Raw genomic sequence first — 17,292 nt, forward strand, 5'->3', positions numbered from 1 at the left:
TGTCTGCATTGCAAACGTGAATGCATGAATTTACCATTACAACACACATGCGCATGCACGAACACACACACGCACACACACGCATGCACACACACGCACGCATATGTGTGTCATAAACCATAATTAGGGATACGGTACAATTGACAAAGAAGTGACATATCCACAAAACAGAATAAGTGAGTGTGTGTTCCGCAATGAAGCATACAACAAATGTTATGAGCATGTTACTGTTATCAGTGTTAAGGGATCATCAGCTTAAAAAAAAATACTACTAACATCACCAGTAATGCAATGCCTGTTGTAATTCCCTCTTAAGCTCCAGTCCATTAAGTCAACATCGATCAGGTATAGGACCTGCAGCTCTAACTGGATATATCCCAAGCTCCTCACCTGGTTCACCGGACCTCCAATGAAACTTTCGAGGAGACACAACCACAGTCCAGTAGAGTGACCAGTAGCTTTAGTTACAAAAGCAGCAGTTTCTATAGTTCAGGCTTGACTGATCGCATGGCTGCACAGCAGGCACGCCTATGGGCTATACTTTGTTTACTTTACATCAGGTAAGTCCTTAGGAATGGTGCAATGCCCCACCCTATGCGTGTGTGTGTGTGTGTGTGATACAGGAGCCCGATCCCTACAGTACCCGAAAGGCCCCGAGGGTCTTGTTGTCAATGATTGGCTTTAAGCACTCATATACAAAGATGATCTGGACCCGTGTGTGGGTGTTATGCCTGGGCCCTGCAAATGGAAAAACTCATGAAGTCCCAGTCTGACCGCCTCAGATACAACAAACACAAAAAAAACCTGAAATGAAATAAAATGAAATGAAAATAAAAGTTTATTTTATAATACACAGATGGCCTCCTCATCTGTTTTTTTTTGCTTTCAAATACAAATACTCAAAATGCCCAAGAGGAATCTTTCTTTCCGAGCGCCCTGGGTTCGCTGTCAATTCACCATTCCGAGCGAGTTTGCGTCCGCACGTCGCCTGAGAGCGTTTGATTCCGCGAGCTTAGAGCGCATTTGCGTCAACCTCAGCTCCAGCGTGCTCTCGTTCCGCGTGATCTTTCTCAGCGATACCAGTACGGATCTGTCGTACAGCAGGCTCTTGACCGAGATCTCCCCGACGCCGATCAGAGTTTCGAGGACCGCGAGGTCGCTGCGTAGATCGTAATACAGGTCGTCCATGCTAGAATCCCAGCTCCACATACGAGAGCTTGCGGCGTCGAGACGATCGCGCACGTCCTCGACGGAGCCGAAGAACAGCCGCTTGCGGTCCTCGAAATTCACGGGTACATGCGAGAGGTTCGCGTTCAGGGTCCTCAGCACACGGGCGCAGGCTTCTCCCACAGACCTCGGGACGAGCAAATCCACCTTGGCCAGCATGCGAGCCACGTAGGCCTTAGCTTCAGACCAAGGCTCCCCGTTGCTCACGCCTGGCCTGTCCCGTGTGCGCTCCATAAACTCCATCGTCGAGATATCTCTGGTTATTTTGGTGCACATCTCTCACCACACCTCCATGTACCGTACGTACAGATCGGTGTAGCGCTCGAGGATCAACCTCAGCGCCTCGCCGTCCTTGTAGCACGAGTTCAGGGCCTCGCACACCGATGCGACCACGGGTCTGCGGGGCCTTTCCTCTCCGTACTCCTCGCTGTCGTTAAGACCCGGGAGTCCCCAAGCATGTCCTCTCCTGGCTGCCAAGCGGACCATTTCCCGCACCAGGGCGTTACGCCCCAGAGCGGCCTGTACCATGCAGTGAAGACGTTCGTCGCCCGTGTCGAACCTGAGCTCGGGATACCTCTCCAGGACTGTCTTGAAACCTAGCATGAGTTCCGACACAGTTTTGGTGTATGTGTTTAGAGTCCTTCTGTAGTTCTCGGCCACCGACTTACAGTGAGCGTCGTGGGCCTCGCACCTGAGGCATCTGCCACCAGCATTGCCGAGCGTCGAACGAGCACCTCGGTGTCCATCCTCCGGTCTCATCTTTATTCCTCCCCTCTTTGTCCTCGTCTCCTCTTTTCCAGAGGAGGACCGCGGCTTCCCAGAAAGGAGAAGAAGCGTAATATCCGTAGCCCCCTCCTTCGTTTTCATACTCGCTCTCGGGAGCCAACGGTTCTCCTTCCGACATGCTCTCTTCACTGTTGCTGCGTTCGAAGTGTACAGTGCGTCCCCAGGGCGCCGCCTTGGCTCCGTCCCTTTCGCCGGACTGGTATTCGTCATCTGTGCTCATGTCTGCGTCCTCGTGTCGTCGTACGCTCTGACAGCTCTTTCTGTCGTAGTCGAGGGTGCGTTCCGGTTGATGGCATGCGCTCGCATCCTCGAGGGTCTCTTCGCTGCTGCAACGGCGTTTTTGTATTTATCAAAAGCGGATTCGATCGCGATGAGCAGGGCTGTCCGTAAACACACTCTGGAACGGTCGAACGCCGAGTCTCTCCTCCACAGGGAGCCTGCAGCTCTCGCTGTCTCCATTGTGCAACTTCGGAGCTGCCCAGGGCTGTGTACAGGGAACAAGACGCCGGAAAGCGATGGATGGGTCCACGAGACAAAACGAACCTAACTAAGGGTTGTTTGTACCAGATTATGAGATGTACTGTTCTGTGTGCAAGAAATAAAATGTGAAAAGAAAAGTCTTGAGGAGAATTTCCAGTAGTTGTTATTTGAAAGCAAGACACACAGAAAAGAGGCAGTGCACTTGTGTGTTATAAAATACAATTTTATTGAATTTCATTTCATTTTATTTCCATCTATTTATTGTGTTCGTTTGAGGCGAACAGACTGGAACTTCACTTCATGACTTTCTTGCTTCTGTCTCATCTCGTTCATTGACTGCATCCATGTGTGACAGCGTGAGGCACATTGACAACAAGACTTCGGGCCTTTCGGCTTCTGCAGGGACCGGGCTCCCACACACTACATGGTTGGGGGGGGGGGGTCAGTGTTAGAATAATTTGAAATGAACACAGAAAGTTGAATTCGGTTTCTTAGACAAACAGTAACATTTAATACAAACATATATTCTTGCTGCAAGGGGACAAGTCAATACAGCAGCACAGTGTCTGAGTACTGAGGTTGTCCGACGAATACAGGAGATGCAAGGATATTTAAGCATGATGGGCGGTTCCCCTTTACAATGTATATCTGTGTGTTACTTATTTACAGACAAAGTTAATGGCAGGTCCTGAGTTTCCTGAGTCACATTCCAAGGTCATGCATGCCCTGAGGTGTTTCTGCCTCTATAGTGGACAACAGTAACCACAACATCACATCTGTATACAAGATACCAATACAGACTGTTCTTTCTACGATCAGCATGTTCTTTTTAACTAGTTATAATACATATTTTTCTGACATTTCCCTCCTGTTTATACTAATAAAAAGAACACAAATAAACCATTAGATATAGCACACAATACATGTATATACAAGTTCATCCAGGCACTTGTTAATTAAACAGAACATCACTGCTTAACACTTCGTTAGATTTTCATTAAACAGATCATAACAATCAACTTAATGCACTTAGACACGTCTCTCAGGATCTCCAATATCCTCGTTCTTGGTCAAGGCTGTCTCAATCAGTTTTTTCAAGAGTCCTCGTATGCAAGGAATGCAACAGCAACCACAGGTAACAAGGATTCCTGCAACAACAGCTAACGAGATCAGAAAAGAGGTTATTAGGGAGCTCCATTTGCCAAACCAGGAACCTAGGAAGTCACTGAATGGATCCTTGATGCCCGAATTCTCTGCCAGCTCTTCAGACAGAGAAGTCAGCCCCGCCAGGGCTTTGGTGATGCTGCCATCTGGAGATGTGTTATTTGGGATCAATGTACAACAGAAAGTTCCAAACATTTTGCATACACCTCCTTTTTCGGCCAATAACATATTTAGTGCCATCCTGTTTTGCCATGCTGTGAGAGAAGTAGGACCCAGTTGTTCTGCTATCCCTTTTACTGCATCCCTGGTATAATTAACAAACCGCTGCTGATTGTAATAGATATAGTTAATCCAATCCACATTCTTATTTACTGTAGACCACCAGAACAAAAGTGACTCCAATCCTGCAGTGATTTGATTCCTAGCCTTAAACTCATCAGGTAGCCCTCTGGGCACCCCAATGCTGTCAATGTACACTCTGTTATCGAAGGAGCCTCCTGGGACTGAACGTTTCTGTCGCAGTGTTCCTGCTTCTTTTAGTCTAGTACCCAGTTGGCCGTATTCTCCTGTAGGGAACATGTAAAATGGCATTACAAGCTGCACTAAAGCGCAACTACCCCGCCACTTCTTTGGTAGCTTCGGTCTTAATGTCATATCTCCACACAACCACCAGAGGTCTGCTCTCATGGTTATATGGTTCAGAAACCAGGAAGCTGAATAGTCCCCATAGTCGGAGGTGATGTCGATGGAGTGTTGACAGTAAGTTTCAGGTAATGGTCCTAGTCTATGTCCTTGGCCTGATCTATCAAAACAGGTGTAAATACCTTTATAAGTAGTTACTGAGGGAGGTGGGCTTGCTTTTTGGACTGGGGGAAACAGTAAGGACAATGTTTTACAGTCCTCTGCAGCTGAAGTGTTGCCAAATAATTGCAAAACGCATTGGAGACCCTTAGGGTCATTCTTATTATTTAACTGAAACGGGGTAGTAGCCAGCTGGGGTCTTGCTCTGGCACAGGCAATGCAATCAGATTGGCCACTTTGCTCGGTATTATATGTCATCCATTTTAGCCATTCATTCTTTTCCACAAAACCTGTCTCAAGAGCAACTTTATCTTCATAGTTCAGGTTAGGCAAATATTGTACTAATGAGAAAGTTTCACCCTGAGGCATGATAGTTGGTGTGATTACTGATGATGCTGTGATTGTGTTATGCTGTGTCTTTATTACTGCTATGACAAAATGTCCCAGAAGATTTTGCCCTGACTCATATGCGCCCAATACGTACTTGCTAGTGTCTGCATCTTGTGGTCTTTTGAGTGTCAAGATTTAAGGATTACAGCTGTTCTTGCCACATGAAGATTGGGCATACCCTTTTATTAAGGTCAGTCTCTGTTGGAGGGGGTCTGATCCTTTACTGGCTCTGGGTGGCTGATAGCCCCAACTACTCCCTGTGTTTGTTATTACATAACTCCAAGATCCACACTTTGTTTCATAGTCACCTGCGTTACGCGTCCCCATTTCACAAATATAAACGACTGACCCTGTATGTTCTTTCTGATTTTCTTTACAGCTTACTACGTTACACAGGTCAAACTGTACGCTACTATCCTTTCCTTCAGTGAACTGGAGAGTCAGTGGTTGAAATGAGGATGTCAGCGATTTTCTATTTCTAGTGTGGTTCTTTGCAGTCTGCATTTCATACCAAAACAAGGGAAGGACAATTAGGAGTGCTATTATTAACAAACAGCAAACTGTCCCCCGCATCCCACACAGACCTGGGTGTCTAAATGGATGCCATGGTTTAGGTCTATCCATGGTGTCTCACAAACAAATAAGACTAACAGTAAAAGAATGATAATCAAGAGAAAGACTTTACCGTGGACTACTGCTCTCTTCTTCTATAGTATATTCTCCTAGTAATTAGCCTTTGAACTCCTGGATTCTGCGTTAAGGGTCTCTGATTTTCTTTATCTGTTATTTATTTCACTATTCCTCTACTATTTTAGGCTCACCCTATGCTCCCTTTCAGCCGTTGATTGCTTCACTGAGTTTGAGACGAACTCCCTCTTATTGAGAGAATCCCCCTTTGTAATCAGACTTTGCCTCTGGGGAGCGGTGGTGAGTAACTAATCTATCCCTTGAGTTTCTCTAAACCCTTGTAGTAGTTTACAATGTGACAGATGTATCCAAGATGTCCTTTCAGCTATTTTTACTGCAGTGGGTGTGGTGAGCAATACCTGGTAAGGACCAACCCACCTTGGGCTTGACCAATTCTTTTTCTTGATGGCTTTGATCAGTACCCAATCTCCTGGAGTCACCTTTTCCCCTGGCGTTTCAGTCTTCTCCTCGGTTGTTCCTGGAAGAGAGTTGGCACAAAACACTTTTCTATTTGTTAGCATCTTCCTCATGTAATCTGCTAAAGTCTGATCTGCTTCTTCATCTATTCTGTGAAATGGTTTCAGTTGTGGTAAGAAATAAGGTCTACCATACATCACTTCAAATGGAGTGAGTCCTGTAGAAGCCGGTGTAACTCTCATGTTCAGGACAGTTAAGGGTAAACAGTATACCCAGTTCTTTCCTGTTTCTTCCATGATTTTCTTTAAATTATTTTTTAAAATCCCATTATGTCTTTCTACTAGTCCTGCTGACTGTGGGTGATAAGCACAATGGTTCTTCAGATCTATTTTTAAATTTTGAGCTATTGCTCTTATTAAATGATTTACAAAATGGCTTCCGTTATCACTGTAGATTCTTTCTGGTATCCCAAACCTTGGTATTATCTCTTTTACTAGCGCTTTCGCTACTGTTAGTGCATCAGGGGATGCTGTTGGGAATACTTCTACCCATTTGGTGAATATATCAATGATAACTAAACAATATTTCTTCCCTTCACATTTATTTAACTCTATGAAGTCCATACAGATCATTTGGAATGGAAATTGTGGTTTTGGAAATTGTCCTCTCTTTGGTCTCAAATTTCCTTGAGCATTGTATTTTGCACAGATAATACAGGCTAAACAAAAAAATTTTGAATAGTTAGTAAATCCATATGCTGTAAACACCTTTTGTATGATTGCTACCATCCCTCCTGTTGAGACATGACTCAGTCCATGGCTCAATATTGCAGCATATCTAAAAAGGTTGTTTGGCAGAATAGGTTTTCCTTCAGGTCATACATAAAGCTCATCTTTAAGTGTTGCCCCTTTATTTTTCCATTTTTGTTTTTCTGAGTTTTGTGACACTTTCTGCATATCTCTCAATACTTCTTGGTCTATGTGGTTGTACGTTTTGTACTGTAAATATCTGTTTTTGCAGCTAGTTTTGCTGCTGCATCTGCTTTTGCATTACCGCTAGATACTGGGTCTTCTTTACCTGTATGAGTGGAACATTTACATATTGCTACCTTTTTAGGTAGCTGAATGGCATCTAGTAAGGCTAGAATTAAATTTTTATGTGTAATATCTTTGCCTGCAGATGTTACCATCCCTCTGTTTTTCCATTGTTGTGCAAACACATGGATTGTTGAAAATGCATACTGGCTATCAGTGTATATAGTTACAACTTTCCCCTTGGCTATTTTGCATGCTTCAGTTAGTGCTACTATCTCAGCAGCTTGAGCTGAGTAGTTTCTTGGTAACGGTTCTGCTTTTAAGGTTTTATCCTGTTTCTGGATCTGTTATTTTTATGGGCTCCGATAAAGGTTTTATGAAGTCGTCCATTAGCTGATTTTACGCAAATAGTGGTTGTTGAAATTTGCACTTGAGGTACATCTTCTGGGTTGACGACAGTTCTGGATGCACCTGAATCACAGAGAAATTTAATTTGCTTGCCCTGTACTGTCAGCGTAACTTCTGGTTTTTCCTCTTCCCATAGTAGCACTTCTAGTGTGCTCAACTCTAACACTTCCTCTTCACTTTCTTTATCTTCTTTCTTCTCCTTATCCCTGTCTGACCTTCTTTCTTCGCCTAGTCATGCTCGTTCCTGTCTTATGTCCTGATAGGTCTGATAGCTGGGCGTTCTCTTTTTAGGACAATCTTGTGCCCAATGTCCCTCTTGTCCACACTCCCAACATTCAGTACCGTGACCTCTACCTCTACCTCTGCCTCGTCCTCGACCTCTTCCTCTGCCCCTTTCCTTATAACCACCTCTTCCACTATTTAACATCAATATTGTCGCACCATCTTCTTCTAAGATTAGTGCATGTCCTTTTTTGGCCTTCCTTTTATCTTTAAAGTGTTGTTCTGCGTGTCTGGCATATTCTAAAGTATTTTGTAAGCGGGCAGTGCGATGATCAACCATGTGTTTTGAGATGAAGCTGCTGATTTGGGGTTGGCTACCCTTTAAGAATGCGTTCTTTAACTGTTGCTCATAAGGGCTATCATTGGCCATGTCTTGTGGTACCTCAACCCCGCTGTGATTATCAAACACTTCCTTGAGCCTATGATAATAGTGATCTACGTCTTCATCATCCTTTTGAATGCACCTATTTATCTCTGTCCAATTTGCTCTAGCCTGATATCTGCCTCTCACACGTCCTTCTACGTCAGTGAGTCTCTGCCTAAGGTTAGCGTCACCATATGGCAGTGGCCTTCCCTGATCGTCATTTGGATTCCAATTTCCGCAAATAAGGCACCAATCGTGTCCCATTATCTGTCTCATAGCTCTCTCAATTTCGACCCCATTGAGTCTATAACTGGCATAGAGCCCTTCTACTCCTTCTATATATGTGTCTACTTTTGGATGATGTATGCCTTCCGTGGCTTTTTTAACATCCTCCGCGGTCCAAGGCCTGTATACATACATAGTTAAATCTCCATCGTCTCCTGGGTTTGGGTTAGGGACCTGAATCATTGGTACTAACTCATTGACTTGGGGACGTTCCGCTCCACTAGCAGCACCTTTAAATGGGCTCATGGCCTGCCCTTTTGCTATAGCCCAATTGCCCCACCCATGTCCTGATCGTGTGTCACCCCCTGCTTGTTTTTGTAACACTATTGGCAGTATTGGTTCTTGCTGGGGTATCTCAGGGTATAGGGAGGAGGCTGTGGGAGGAGGATGTGGCTGTGGATCATCATCATATTCTGGAGGTGGAGGGTTTTGTCTAGATCTAATTACTGAGTTTATATCCTCTTTGTCCTCCAACACCAGGGTTTCTTTACTCTTTGCTTTTGACTGGCCCCACTTTCTTTTATGGGCTTCAGCGAGCCACTCTCTGGCCTGACTTAATCCATTCTTTTTGTTTGTTTTTGGATCAATTAAGCCTATTTTTTTTCTACGTCCTTCACTAATTTGTTACATCCTTCTACAATGATTCTACCTGTAAACCTTTTTTTTCCCATCTTTGCAAATATTTAATGTTTTCCTTATCTCTTATAAACATACATTTTGCATCTCCACTAAGTTCTAATTCTTGCTTTTTGCAACATTTGTTCCCCATTGTTCTATGTTTTGTCAACAGCCAGTCAGTTTGTATGACACTTTCGTTCGGAGCAACCCAATCAGCAAAGATCTTTGGACGGTTTATGTTATCACCGTTAGGTTTCCGCCGTCTGTTTTTCTCTGCTGAGACACTGTCAACAATCCCCTTCAATGGCCAACCAGTTTGTATGGAATACACCTGAGCAACTGGTCTGATCAGTACATTTAATACTGAGACACCACTGAATCTCTATCTCCCAGTTTCACACAAAGACAAAAACATACAATACATAATGACAAAAACACACAACACACAAAGACAAACACACACATCAGTCGTCTTTCCTATCGCGATACCTTAGTTCCTCGAACTATTTAACGTGTACACGGAGTTATTTATTTCCTGTAGTCTTCTCACACAGACTATGGACTACCACGCTACCTCACAGAGTTTTGATCACAGTTTCTTACTGCTGACCTCTTTCTCTATAGGTTTTTCTTTAGCGCTTATCCTAATTTTGCGACTTTAATTCTCTTAATTCTCTTACCTTAAACCGCTCAATTCTGTGTTCTCTTGTTTTGTTTCTTTTGGGTCCCGTCACCCTTCCACCCTCCAGTGGTGACTGGCCTCCCTTTACAGCAATTCAGCTGGAGGTCTTTGTTTAGGAGTCCTCTGCTCCCCCGTGCACGGTTTCAGTCCCACTCCTGGAAGGTGGAAAGGATGTTTGGATCCGGCTCGAAGGACCAAGATGTTAGAATAATTTGAAATGGCAGGTCCTGAGTTTCCTGAGTCACATTCCAAGGTCATGCATGCCCTGAGGTGTTTCTGCCTCTATAGTGGACAACAGTAACCACAACATCACGTCTGTATACAAGATACCAATACAGACTGTTCTTTCTACGATCAGCATGTTCTTCTTATAACTAGTTATAATACATATTTTTCTGACAGTCAGATCATCTTTAGGTAGACTCGGGCAGATCGAGAAGCCTCGCGTCCGGGGCCGCGGACCCGTCAAGGGACACTTGTGGGGAGTCGCAACACACACAAAGGCGAAGGCCTTGATCACGAGAGCGCCCGCCTGTGTGCCTTTTATTAATTTTAGGCGAAGGCCTTGATCACGAGAGTGCCCACCTGTGTCCCTTTTATTAATTTTAGGCGAAGGCCTTGATCACGAGAGCGCCCGCCTGTGTCCCTTTTGTGAATTTTTTTTGGAGTTAGGGCACCCTCTATCACCCGTGTCCAGGGGTCGCCGCTGTTTCTTTCTTTCTCTGTGTGTGTGTGTGTGTGTGTTGTGTGTGTCTCGCTCTCTCTCTCTCTCTCTTGGGGGAGTTGGGGTCAGAGAAGCCCCGACCCCGAGGCTCCGGGGCGGTTTGTCCGACTCGTGGGGTCAGTGAAGCCCCGACCCCGAGGCTCCGGGGAGGTTTGTCCGACTCGTGGGTTGGGGTCAGAAAAGCCCCGACCTCGAGGCTCCGGGGCAGTTTGTCCGACTCGTGGGGTCAGAGAAGCCCCGACCCCGAGGCTCCGGGGCGGTTTGTCCGACTCGTGGGTTGGGGTCAGACAAGCCCCGACCCCGAGGCTCCGGGGCGGTTTGTCCAACCCGGGGGTTGGGGTCAGAGAAGCCCAGAGGCTCCGCGGGGTGTCCCGGGGTCCGAGAGACCCAGAGGGCCTCTGAAAATTACACGCGTGGCAAGCGGGAGGGTTAATGACGTGGAGCAATGCCAGTGGATCAGACAGAAGTTTGAGACACCGGAAGTCATGCAGTTCAGTCTGGAGGAGAAGAGGACTCTGTTGGCCAGAATGATCCGATCCACCAGGTCCGTCTGTGTTCCTTCAAATTCCTTACCCACCTCTGAAATGAACTGGAAAAATATACGGCGCATGGGTTGTCCCGGTCTGGGGGGTTGGGGCATAGACGTTCTGAGCCGACAGTGTGAAGCAGCAGCACCACCACCAATTCACAGGTTTGAGGAGTTTCTCCAGAAAAATTGCTCATTGGAGAAGCGTTTCGGTTTGGAGGGTTGTGAATCTCTCATACCGGCCCTCAAAACCATCATCGACAAGTCCAGTCAGAGCGGAGTTGAGAGTGTGATCATGGGAATGCCGCACAGGTTAACACAGAGTTCGTACATCATTTGTCAAACCCTAAAAAAGTAAAAGCCCTGAATGTTAATTCTGTTTTCTGACTGTTTTTCTCCGACTTGTGTCTCTTCAGAGGTCGGCTGAATGTGCTGGCCAATGTAATCCGGAAAGAACTTGATCAAATTTTCTGCCAGTTTGACTCTAAACTAGAGTCTGCAGATGAGGTTTAAATATTACCTTCAGAGACAAGGGACGATAATGATAGCAATAATAATCGGAACAACAACAAAACAACAACAAAAATTACAGTGGCCTTCATGCATAAAATTCTACTCCAAACTCTTTGCAACACTTTGTCACATTGCCACTCATGGCGAACCCGCCCCACCTCGAAGCAGTGGACCCTGTGGTGCAGGGGAAGACCAATGCTGAGCAGTTCTACTGCGGGGACACTTAGGGCAAGAGGGTACTCTGATTATATATATTTCTTTATTTGGTCAAAGCCCCTGTGTGTTTTTTTCCAAACATGTTTTATACACAATGAATTATTTTGCAGGTGATGTCTATCCTGCTTCATGGCGATGCTGTAATTGCAGGCCAGGGTATCGTGTACGAGACATTTCACCTATTTGACCTGCCCTCCTACACCACGCACGGCACCATTCACGTGGTGGTCAACAATCAGGTATGCACTGAGGCTCTGATCAACTGTTAGTTAGCCAGCAGGCACCTCTGGTTTGAAGCTGTGCAGGGGGGCATTAACCTGCCGGGTCCCAGTTTTTGCAGACTGGTGCTCTTAAAAGTCAATTTGGTTTGATTAGGATATTGTTAGCCAGGCATAGCCAGACTAATAGTCAAATGCATATTAGTCTGGGACCTCTCAGCTCATTTTTCCCTAGAGGCGTTTGATAGACCTACAATCAGTGAGAGCAACGAATCATGTGACGTCTGTTGAGCAATGCGGAAATGTCAATTGACCACAGCGTACCGAGAGGAAATGCCTATGATGATGATTACATAATGTCTGTGAACGAGTGTTGCTTTTTTTGTGTGAAAAATTTACTGATCAGCAAAAGTCGCTTTTCTTTGCTTCATGGTATAAACCCTGCCCATTATCAGATAAATGGTTGTGAGTGGACCGGCAAGATTTCTGCCATTTTTAAATTATTTTTCAATCGAAGTATTAAGATGTAGTGTGGCAGAGCAATTTAAATGAGCTCCAAGAATCTGGATCCCATGCTAGGATATTGTATGGACTACTGTCATTTTTACAAACCATATTTTAATGCTATTTAATTTCACCTTCAATTTAAATCTCAGAAAAATTCATCAGACAAAGATTTGGAAAATATAAGATATCTGCAAAAATTGACACTGAGGCCCTGGTAAATGGAATGCCCAGGACCAATCACTAGTACCATCATTGCATGAACTTTTATTTACTCAACTCTTGGACTATTTCTAATACTAATGTTTTTTAGAGTGGTCATCAGCCAAATTACCTCCATATACAGTAATTTGTACATGTTTGGTGTTTTGACATGGTTTGATTGCAAAGAGTCTACCTAAACAATGTATTAGGTATTTTATTGAATGCACAACCTGAAATGACAATTAGGCAGAGGGGTTTATTGTAGATACAAACCAGTTGTGTTAGTGCAGTAACTTTTAGTAACAACTACATAAGTTTCTCTTTCAGGAAACTGAAATATAAAATATAAAAAAACACTTTTTGATTATTTTACTATTTATTTTATTCACGTAGTCCTCTTGTCCCCACAGATTGGCTTCACCATAGACCCCAGGATGGCTCGCTCATCTTCTTACCCCAGAGATGTGGCCCAGGTCGTTAATGCTCCCATCTTTCATGTCAATGCAGATGACAGAGGCTGTGATTTATTTGTGCAGTGTAGCATCCAAGTGGAGGAACACCTTCCATAAAGATGTGGTTGTAGACCTGGTGAGTGATTTAGAGAATATAGAATTCTCTGCCGATACATGCTTTTCATGTTTTGTCCCACATTTTGCCCTTTATACTCTGGTCTTCAAATGTTCTTTTAACTATATTTATTTCAGTCTAAATTACAAACATTAATGTGAAGTTTATTTTGCATGTTTTCATAGCTTTCCATGAAATCTCCCACTTTTTATCACTGACACAGCAAATACAGCTGGTTAAAATGCATATAATTTTTTCTTTTCTTTTCATTTGGAGGCAATTCTGTAATGACAACACTGACATATTATCATCTACTATAATTGATATGGTGAATATTTAGCTAAAGAACCCCTCCATTCATGTTTTAAAGTATATAAAAAATAATCTGCTATGTATAAGCAATCAACTTTTAGTCCAAAGCTGGTACTCATGTCTTCTGCAATCTCTTTCCAGAATGAGTGTATGAAAAAGCAGTCCCAAAATATATGAAAGTGGTCTGCCATTGATTTATCACACTGCCTCCAACATCCGTTCTGACACTAAGAGCCATGCTGCAAAAATTTCATAACATGACGCAAGAAGCTAACATGGACTACTGTCGACATTGCTAGACTATAACATGTCTTTTAGTTACCGTTGCCTTACATTATTACCCCTGACTTTTTGTGAAAACAACATTGTCAGTGTTTTTAACGTAGGCTACCGTAAATCAGTTTATATAAGCTTATTTACGTACCTAACGTTAGCGAGCACATTAGCTACTAGAGAGTGTTATATGGCAGGCCTGAAAATTACCCGCTTTATCTTCACATACATCATTTGTTGCTTTGCAGGATAACTGATGCTTTTTATCAATGTTTATAACATTATTAGAGCTTCGTGACTGGTACACTGGACCATGAGGCATTCACACCCACGGCTGCTTCGACAAGCAGTCGAATGAGGAGAAGAGGGAGTCGCCTACGAGGCGCAGGGGCCTTGGGAGACAGGGCAGAGGTCGGCGTGTTGGCCCATCACCTTTCCTTAAATTATATTCCCATCAATCTCAGCTGTACCTAGTTTAGTTTGACGATTTTGCATTTAACACAAAGATGGTGCCCATAGTAATCGTTACACCTGCTCACTTCAACATTCGCTCAGGTACAGCCTCACAGAGCTGCTAGCACAGCTGTTCTTCTTCAAACACTCAACTCACATCCGTCTCTTTTAGGAGGAAGTGGCGAGATACGACAAAATCAGCGGGTAGGCTTATGCTAGCTCCAAAGACGAGAAGATCCTTCACATAAACCACTGGCTTGAGTCACCATGTCCTGGTATGAGCTGCTCTATGTTGACAATGGATTAATCATTTGATTATTTTTATTTATTTTCAAGAAAAAAACAAAAATGTGTTGCTTCTTGTTGTTTTTCAAATGTAAGAATGTGTTGCTTTTTATAATTGTATAATCATCGTCATTTAAAAAAAATTATATTAAAATGTTTGTGTGACATATTAACATCCTCATTGTCTTTTGATTTTATGTCCACCAAAATATTAATCACAAACTATTCATAAAAATATTCAGGCCTAATAGTTGTCATTACAGTCTGGACATTTTTAGGATACAGTGAACTGTGTGATATGTTAAGGTTTTTTCACACAGGAGGGTCAGCCGAAAACTATGAGCTGCCCCTGCAATAGCATCAGTGAAGAGGAGCTCGGCCACATACGAAACATCGCTACCTCTGTCCCGGAGGAAGATTTCACTTTACATGGAGGCAAGTCCTGTTCTCTTCTCCTGTTTTAATGAATACTCTCTGCACATGCTGCCAAGCTCTTTTAAAATTGGTGTATTTCTGTCTGCACACTCATATTTTAGGTTTCAGTTGTGCCCTAAAGGGCCGTGCAAACATGGTGAGTCAGCGAATGTGTGACTGGGCTCTCAGCGAGAACATGTCCTTCGGCTCTTTGCTCAAAGACGGGATCCATGTACGTCTCAGTGGCCAGGATGTGTCCACTGAGACTTAGAGAGGCACATTTGGGTACAACCCATGCATACGTACTCACAAAAGGGGAATTCACTTACACAAAATTTGATCTAGTCTACGACATAGCTGCCCATTTGTGATTTTACTGCCTTTTCTCTGATTTGCTACACAGTCATCGGCACCATGTTCTTCATGACCAGAACGTTGACAAGAGGATCTGCATTCCCGTGAACCACATCTCCCCTGATCAAGGTCTTACACTCTCTGCAACAGTTCTCTATCTGAATAAGGAGTACTAGGTAAGTAGCATGCACAAACTCAAATGCTGGAGTTTATTTGAACCATCTATTATGACCTTACTGTCTTCAGAACTGGCAGCGCAGCTCTGAAGAGCATAAAGGTTGATTGCAGACAAACTGCCTTTACCAGACTTACTAATATTTGATGTCTGGCCTTGGAAGGGCCTTGGTCCAGACTGAAATATGTCTACATATATTCAATGGATTGCCATGACATTTTTTTTCCTGCAGGTAATTGGTTTACTCAGAGAAATCAGTTACACAGGAAATTGGGGAATGTATTGCACAGCAGGAATAAGTGACTAAAGTGAAATGATTAAATTGAAAAGAAAAAATCCCTACATAAATCCACTTTAGAATCATACAAAAAAAATGCTCTCCAAATGAAACTTGCCAGATAGTCATCACATTTTCAAGTTTACTTCCATTACTTCTATCAAAGTAATCCTGTGGTAGTTGTCTGTAAATCTGTAGAATAACTCATAGATAACTAACAAACTTTTTTAGGTGCCAATTTGTCAAAAGGCAAAGAAATATGGTCTAAAAAAATATTGAAGAAGACGTAGCCCACTAAAACTAAAGTGAATGAATGTTTTACTTGCTTGTGATTTTCGAAACTTTGTCAGAAATTGTCGGAGGAATATGCAGTGCGTCAACTTTATGACTGTAACTGGATCCTGTGATAACTGCTCCACTCCTGCAAACTATTTCCATGTTCTCCGCAGACAGATCCTGTAGCCCTTCAGGAAACCCTTAAGTGATGCACACCATTAACTGTGACACATAAGATCATGTGTTTTAAGTCACTGTTGTGCACGAGCACCATGGGTATAGGACAACTTCGGCCTACATGTTGCCTCAGAAGCCTGACCGCATGGTCTTCTGAAGAAAGGGAACGCCAAGACCCCTGGACCCCCGCGGCGACCTGCGGAGACCCCGCATCTCCCACCTGAGGGCGTGGTTTGGACATAGGCCAACTCGCATCCCTCATTGGCAGAGACCCGCACGGCACCGCGAGGGGTCGCGCCACGTCACAGACTCTATAAAACATTGCGATGCCCACCGATCATCCTCTCCAGGAAAGAAACCCACTTTGATCAGATGGGTTCCTCTGACCTACAAAGGAGGCAACCACTTCTAAATCTAGACTTCATCCACCGCGTCGATCACTCTAGAACCCAGAAGAAGTGACCGTGCACGCAGCTGAACCAGGCCCCTGGATTCCCGACTTCGCCGGACGAATCGGAATCCGCTTTTCTTTTTTCCTCTTCTTTGTGCGCGTTTGGAAACGCACACCGCGCTGGTACCGAGACGAGAGCCGCCGAGACGGAACACTCTGTCTATTGATTCCTGCAGAAGGAAAGATCTGAACCCACAGTCTTTCAACTGAGTCGACCGCCGGTCCGATCCGAACCCCGGAGGACCGCGCACCCCGCCGCCAGTCGCTAGGAAGCGCCGCGGCTCCCGCCTCGCGCATCGCCGCATCCGAGGACGGACCACACACACTTGTTCCCCCGCAAAGGAGTACAGTAAGAGGCTTTAGCTCTGGGCAGAACGTAGATTATTTGTGTGTTTCAGTAAGTTAACTTACTGTGTATTGTTGTGAAGTTTGTACCGGACCTCCGTGTCCCGTTTATTGCTGCTATAATAACCGCGTTATTACCTGTGTGCTTGACTGTGATTTGTGTCCGACCACGTCGGACTATTGTCTGAACTCAGCACGCTTCGTCTGTTCAAAGACCAGAGACGCGCCGGCTCACCAGCTGAGCTGCTGCGTCCCAGACCAGGTGCTGGACCTCAGTCATCATCGCACGAGCCTTACTGCTGCTTTGATCGCTTTCCCTTTGCTTTCCTACTAACAAACATTTACACACACTCGTAGGTGCTGGAGAGATTCTAGTCCGAAGTTAACTTCGTCCCGATCTCTC

At 44.4% G+C, this 17,292-nt stretch overlaps 1 protein-coding gene across 1 annotated transcript; it reads left to right on the forward strand.

Annotated features, from left to right (window-relative positions):
• Nucleotides 1–5,848: 5,848 nt before the first annotated feature.
• LOC118310994 (2-oxoglutarate dehydrogenase, mitochondrial-like) lies at nt 5,849–15,454 on the forward strand. Its single transcript, XM_047334785.1, is given in 15 exon segments — nt 5,849–5,883; nt 10,771–10,893; nt 11,041–11,187; nt 11,292–11,460; nt 11,511–11,624; nt 11,715–11,843; nt 12,941–13,041; nt 13,043–13,118; nt 13,971–14,101; nt 14,238–14,410; nt 14,727–14,855; nt 14,957–15,119; nt 15,238–15,317; nt 15,320–15,364; nt 15,435–15,454. Coding segments are annotated over 15 exon segments (1,635 nt in total).
• Nucleotides 15,455–17,292: the final 1,838 nt, after the last annotated feature.

Source organism: Scophthalmus maximus, chromosome 1 (genome assembly GCF_022379125.1).
Source record: "Scophthalmus maximus strain ysfricsl-2021 chromosome 1, ASM2237912v1, whole genome shotgun sequence".
Taxonomy (NCBI): domain Eukaryota; kingdom Metazoa; phylum Chordata; class Actinopteri; order Pleuronectiformes; family Scophthalmidae; genus Scophthalmus; species Scophthalmus maximus.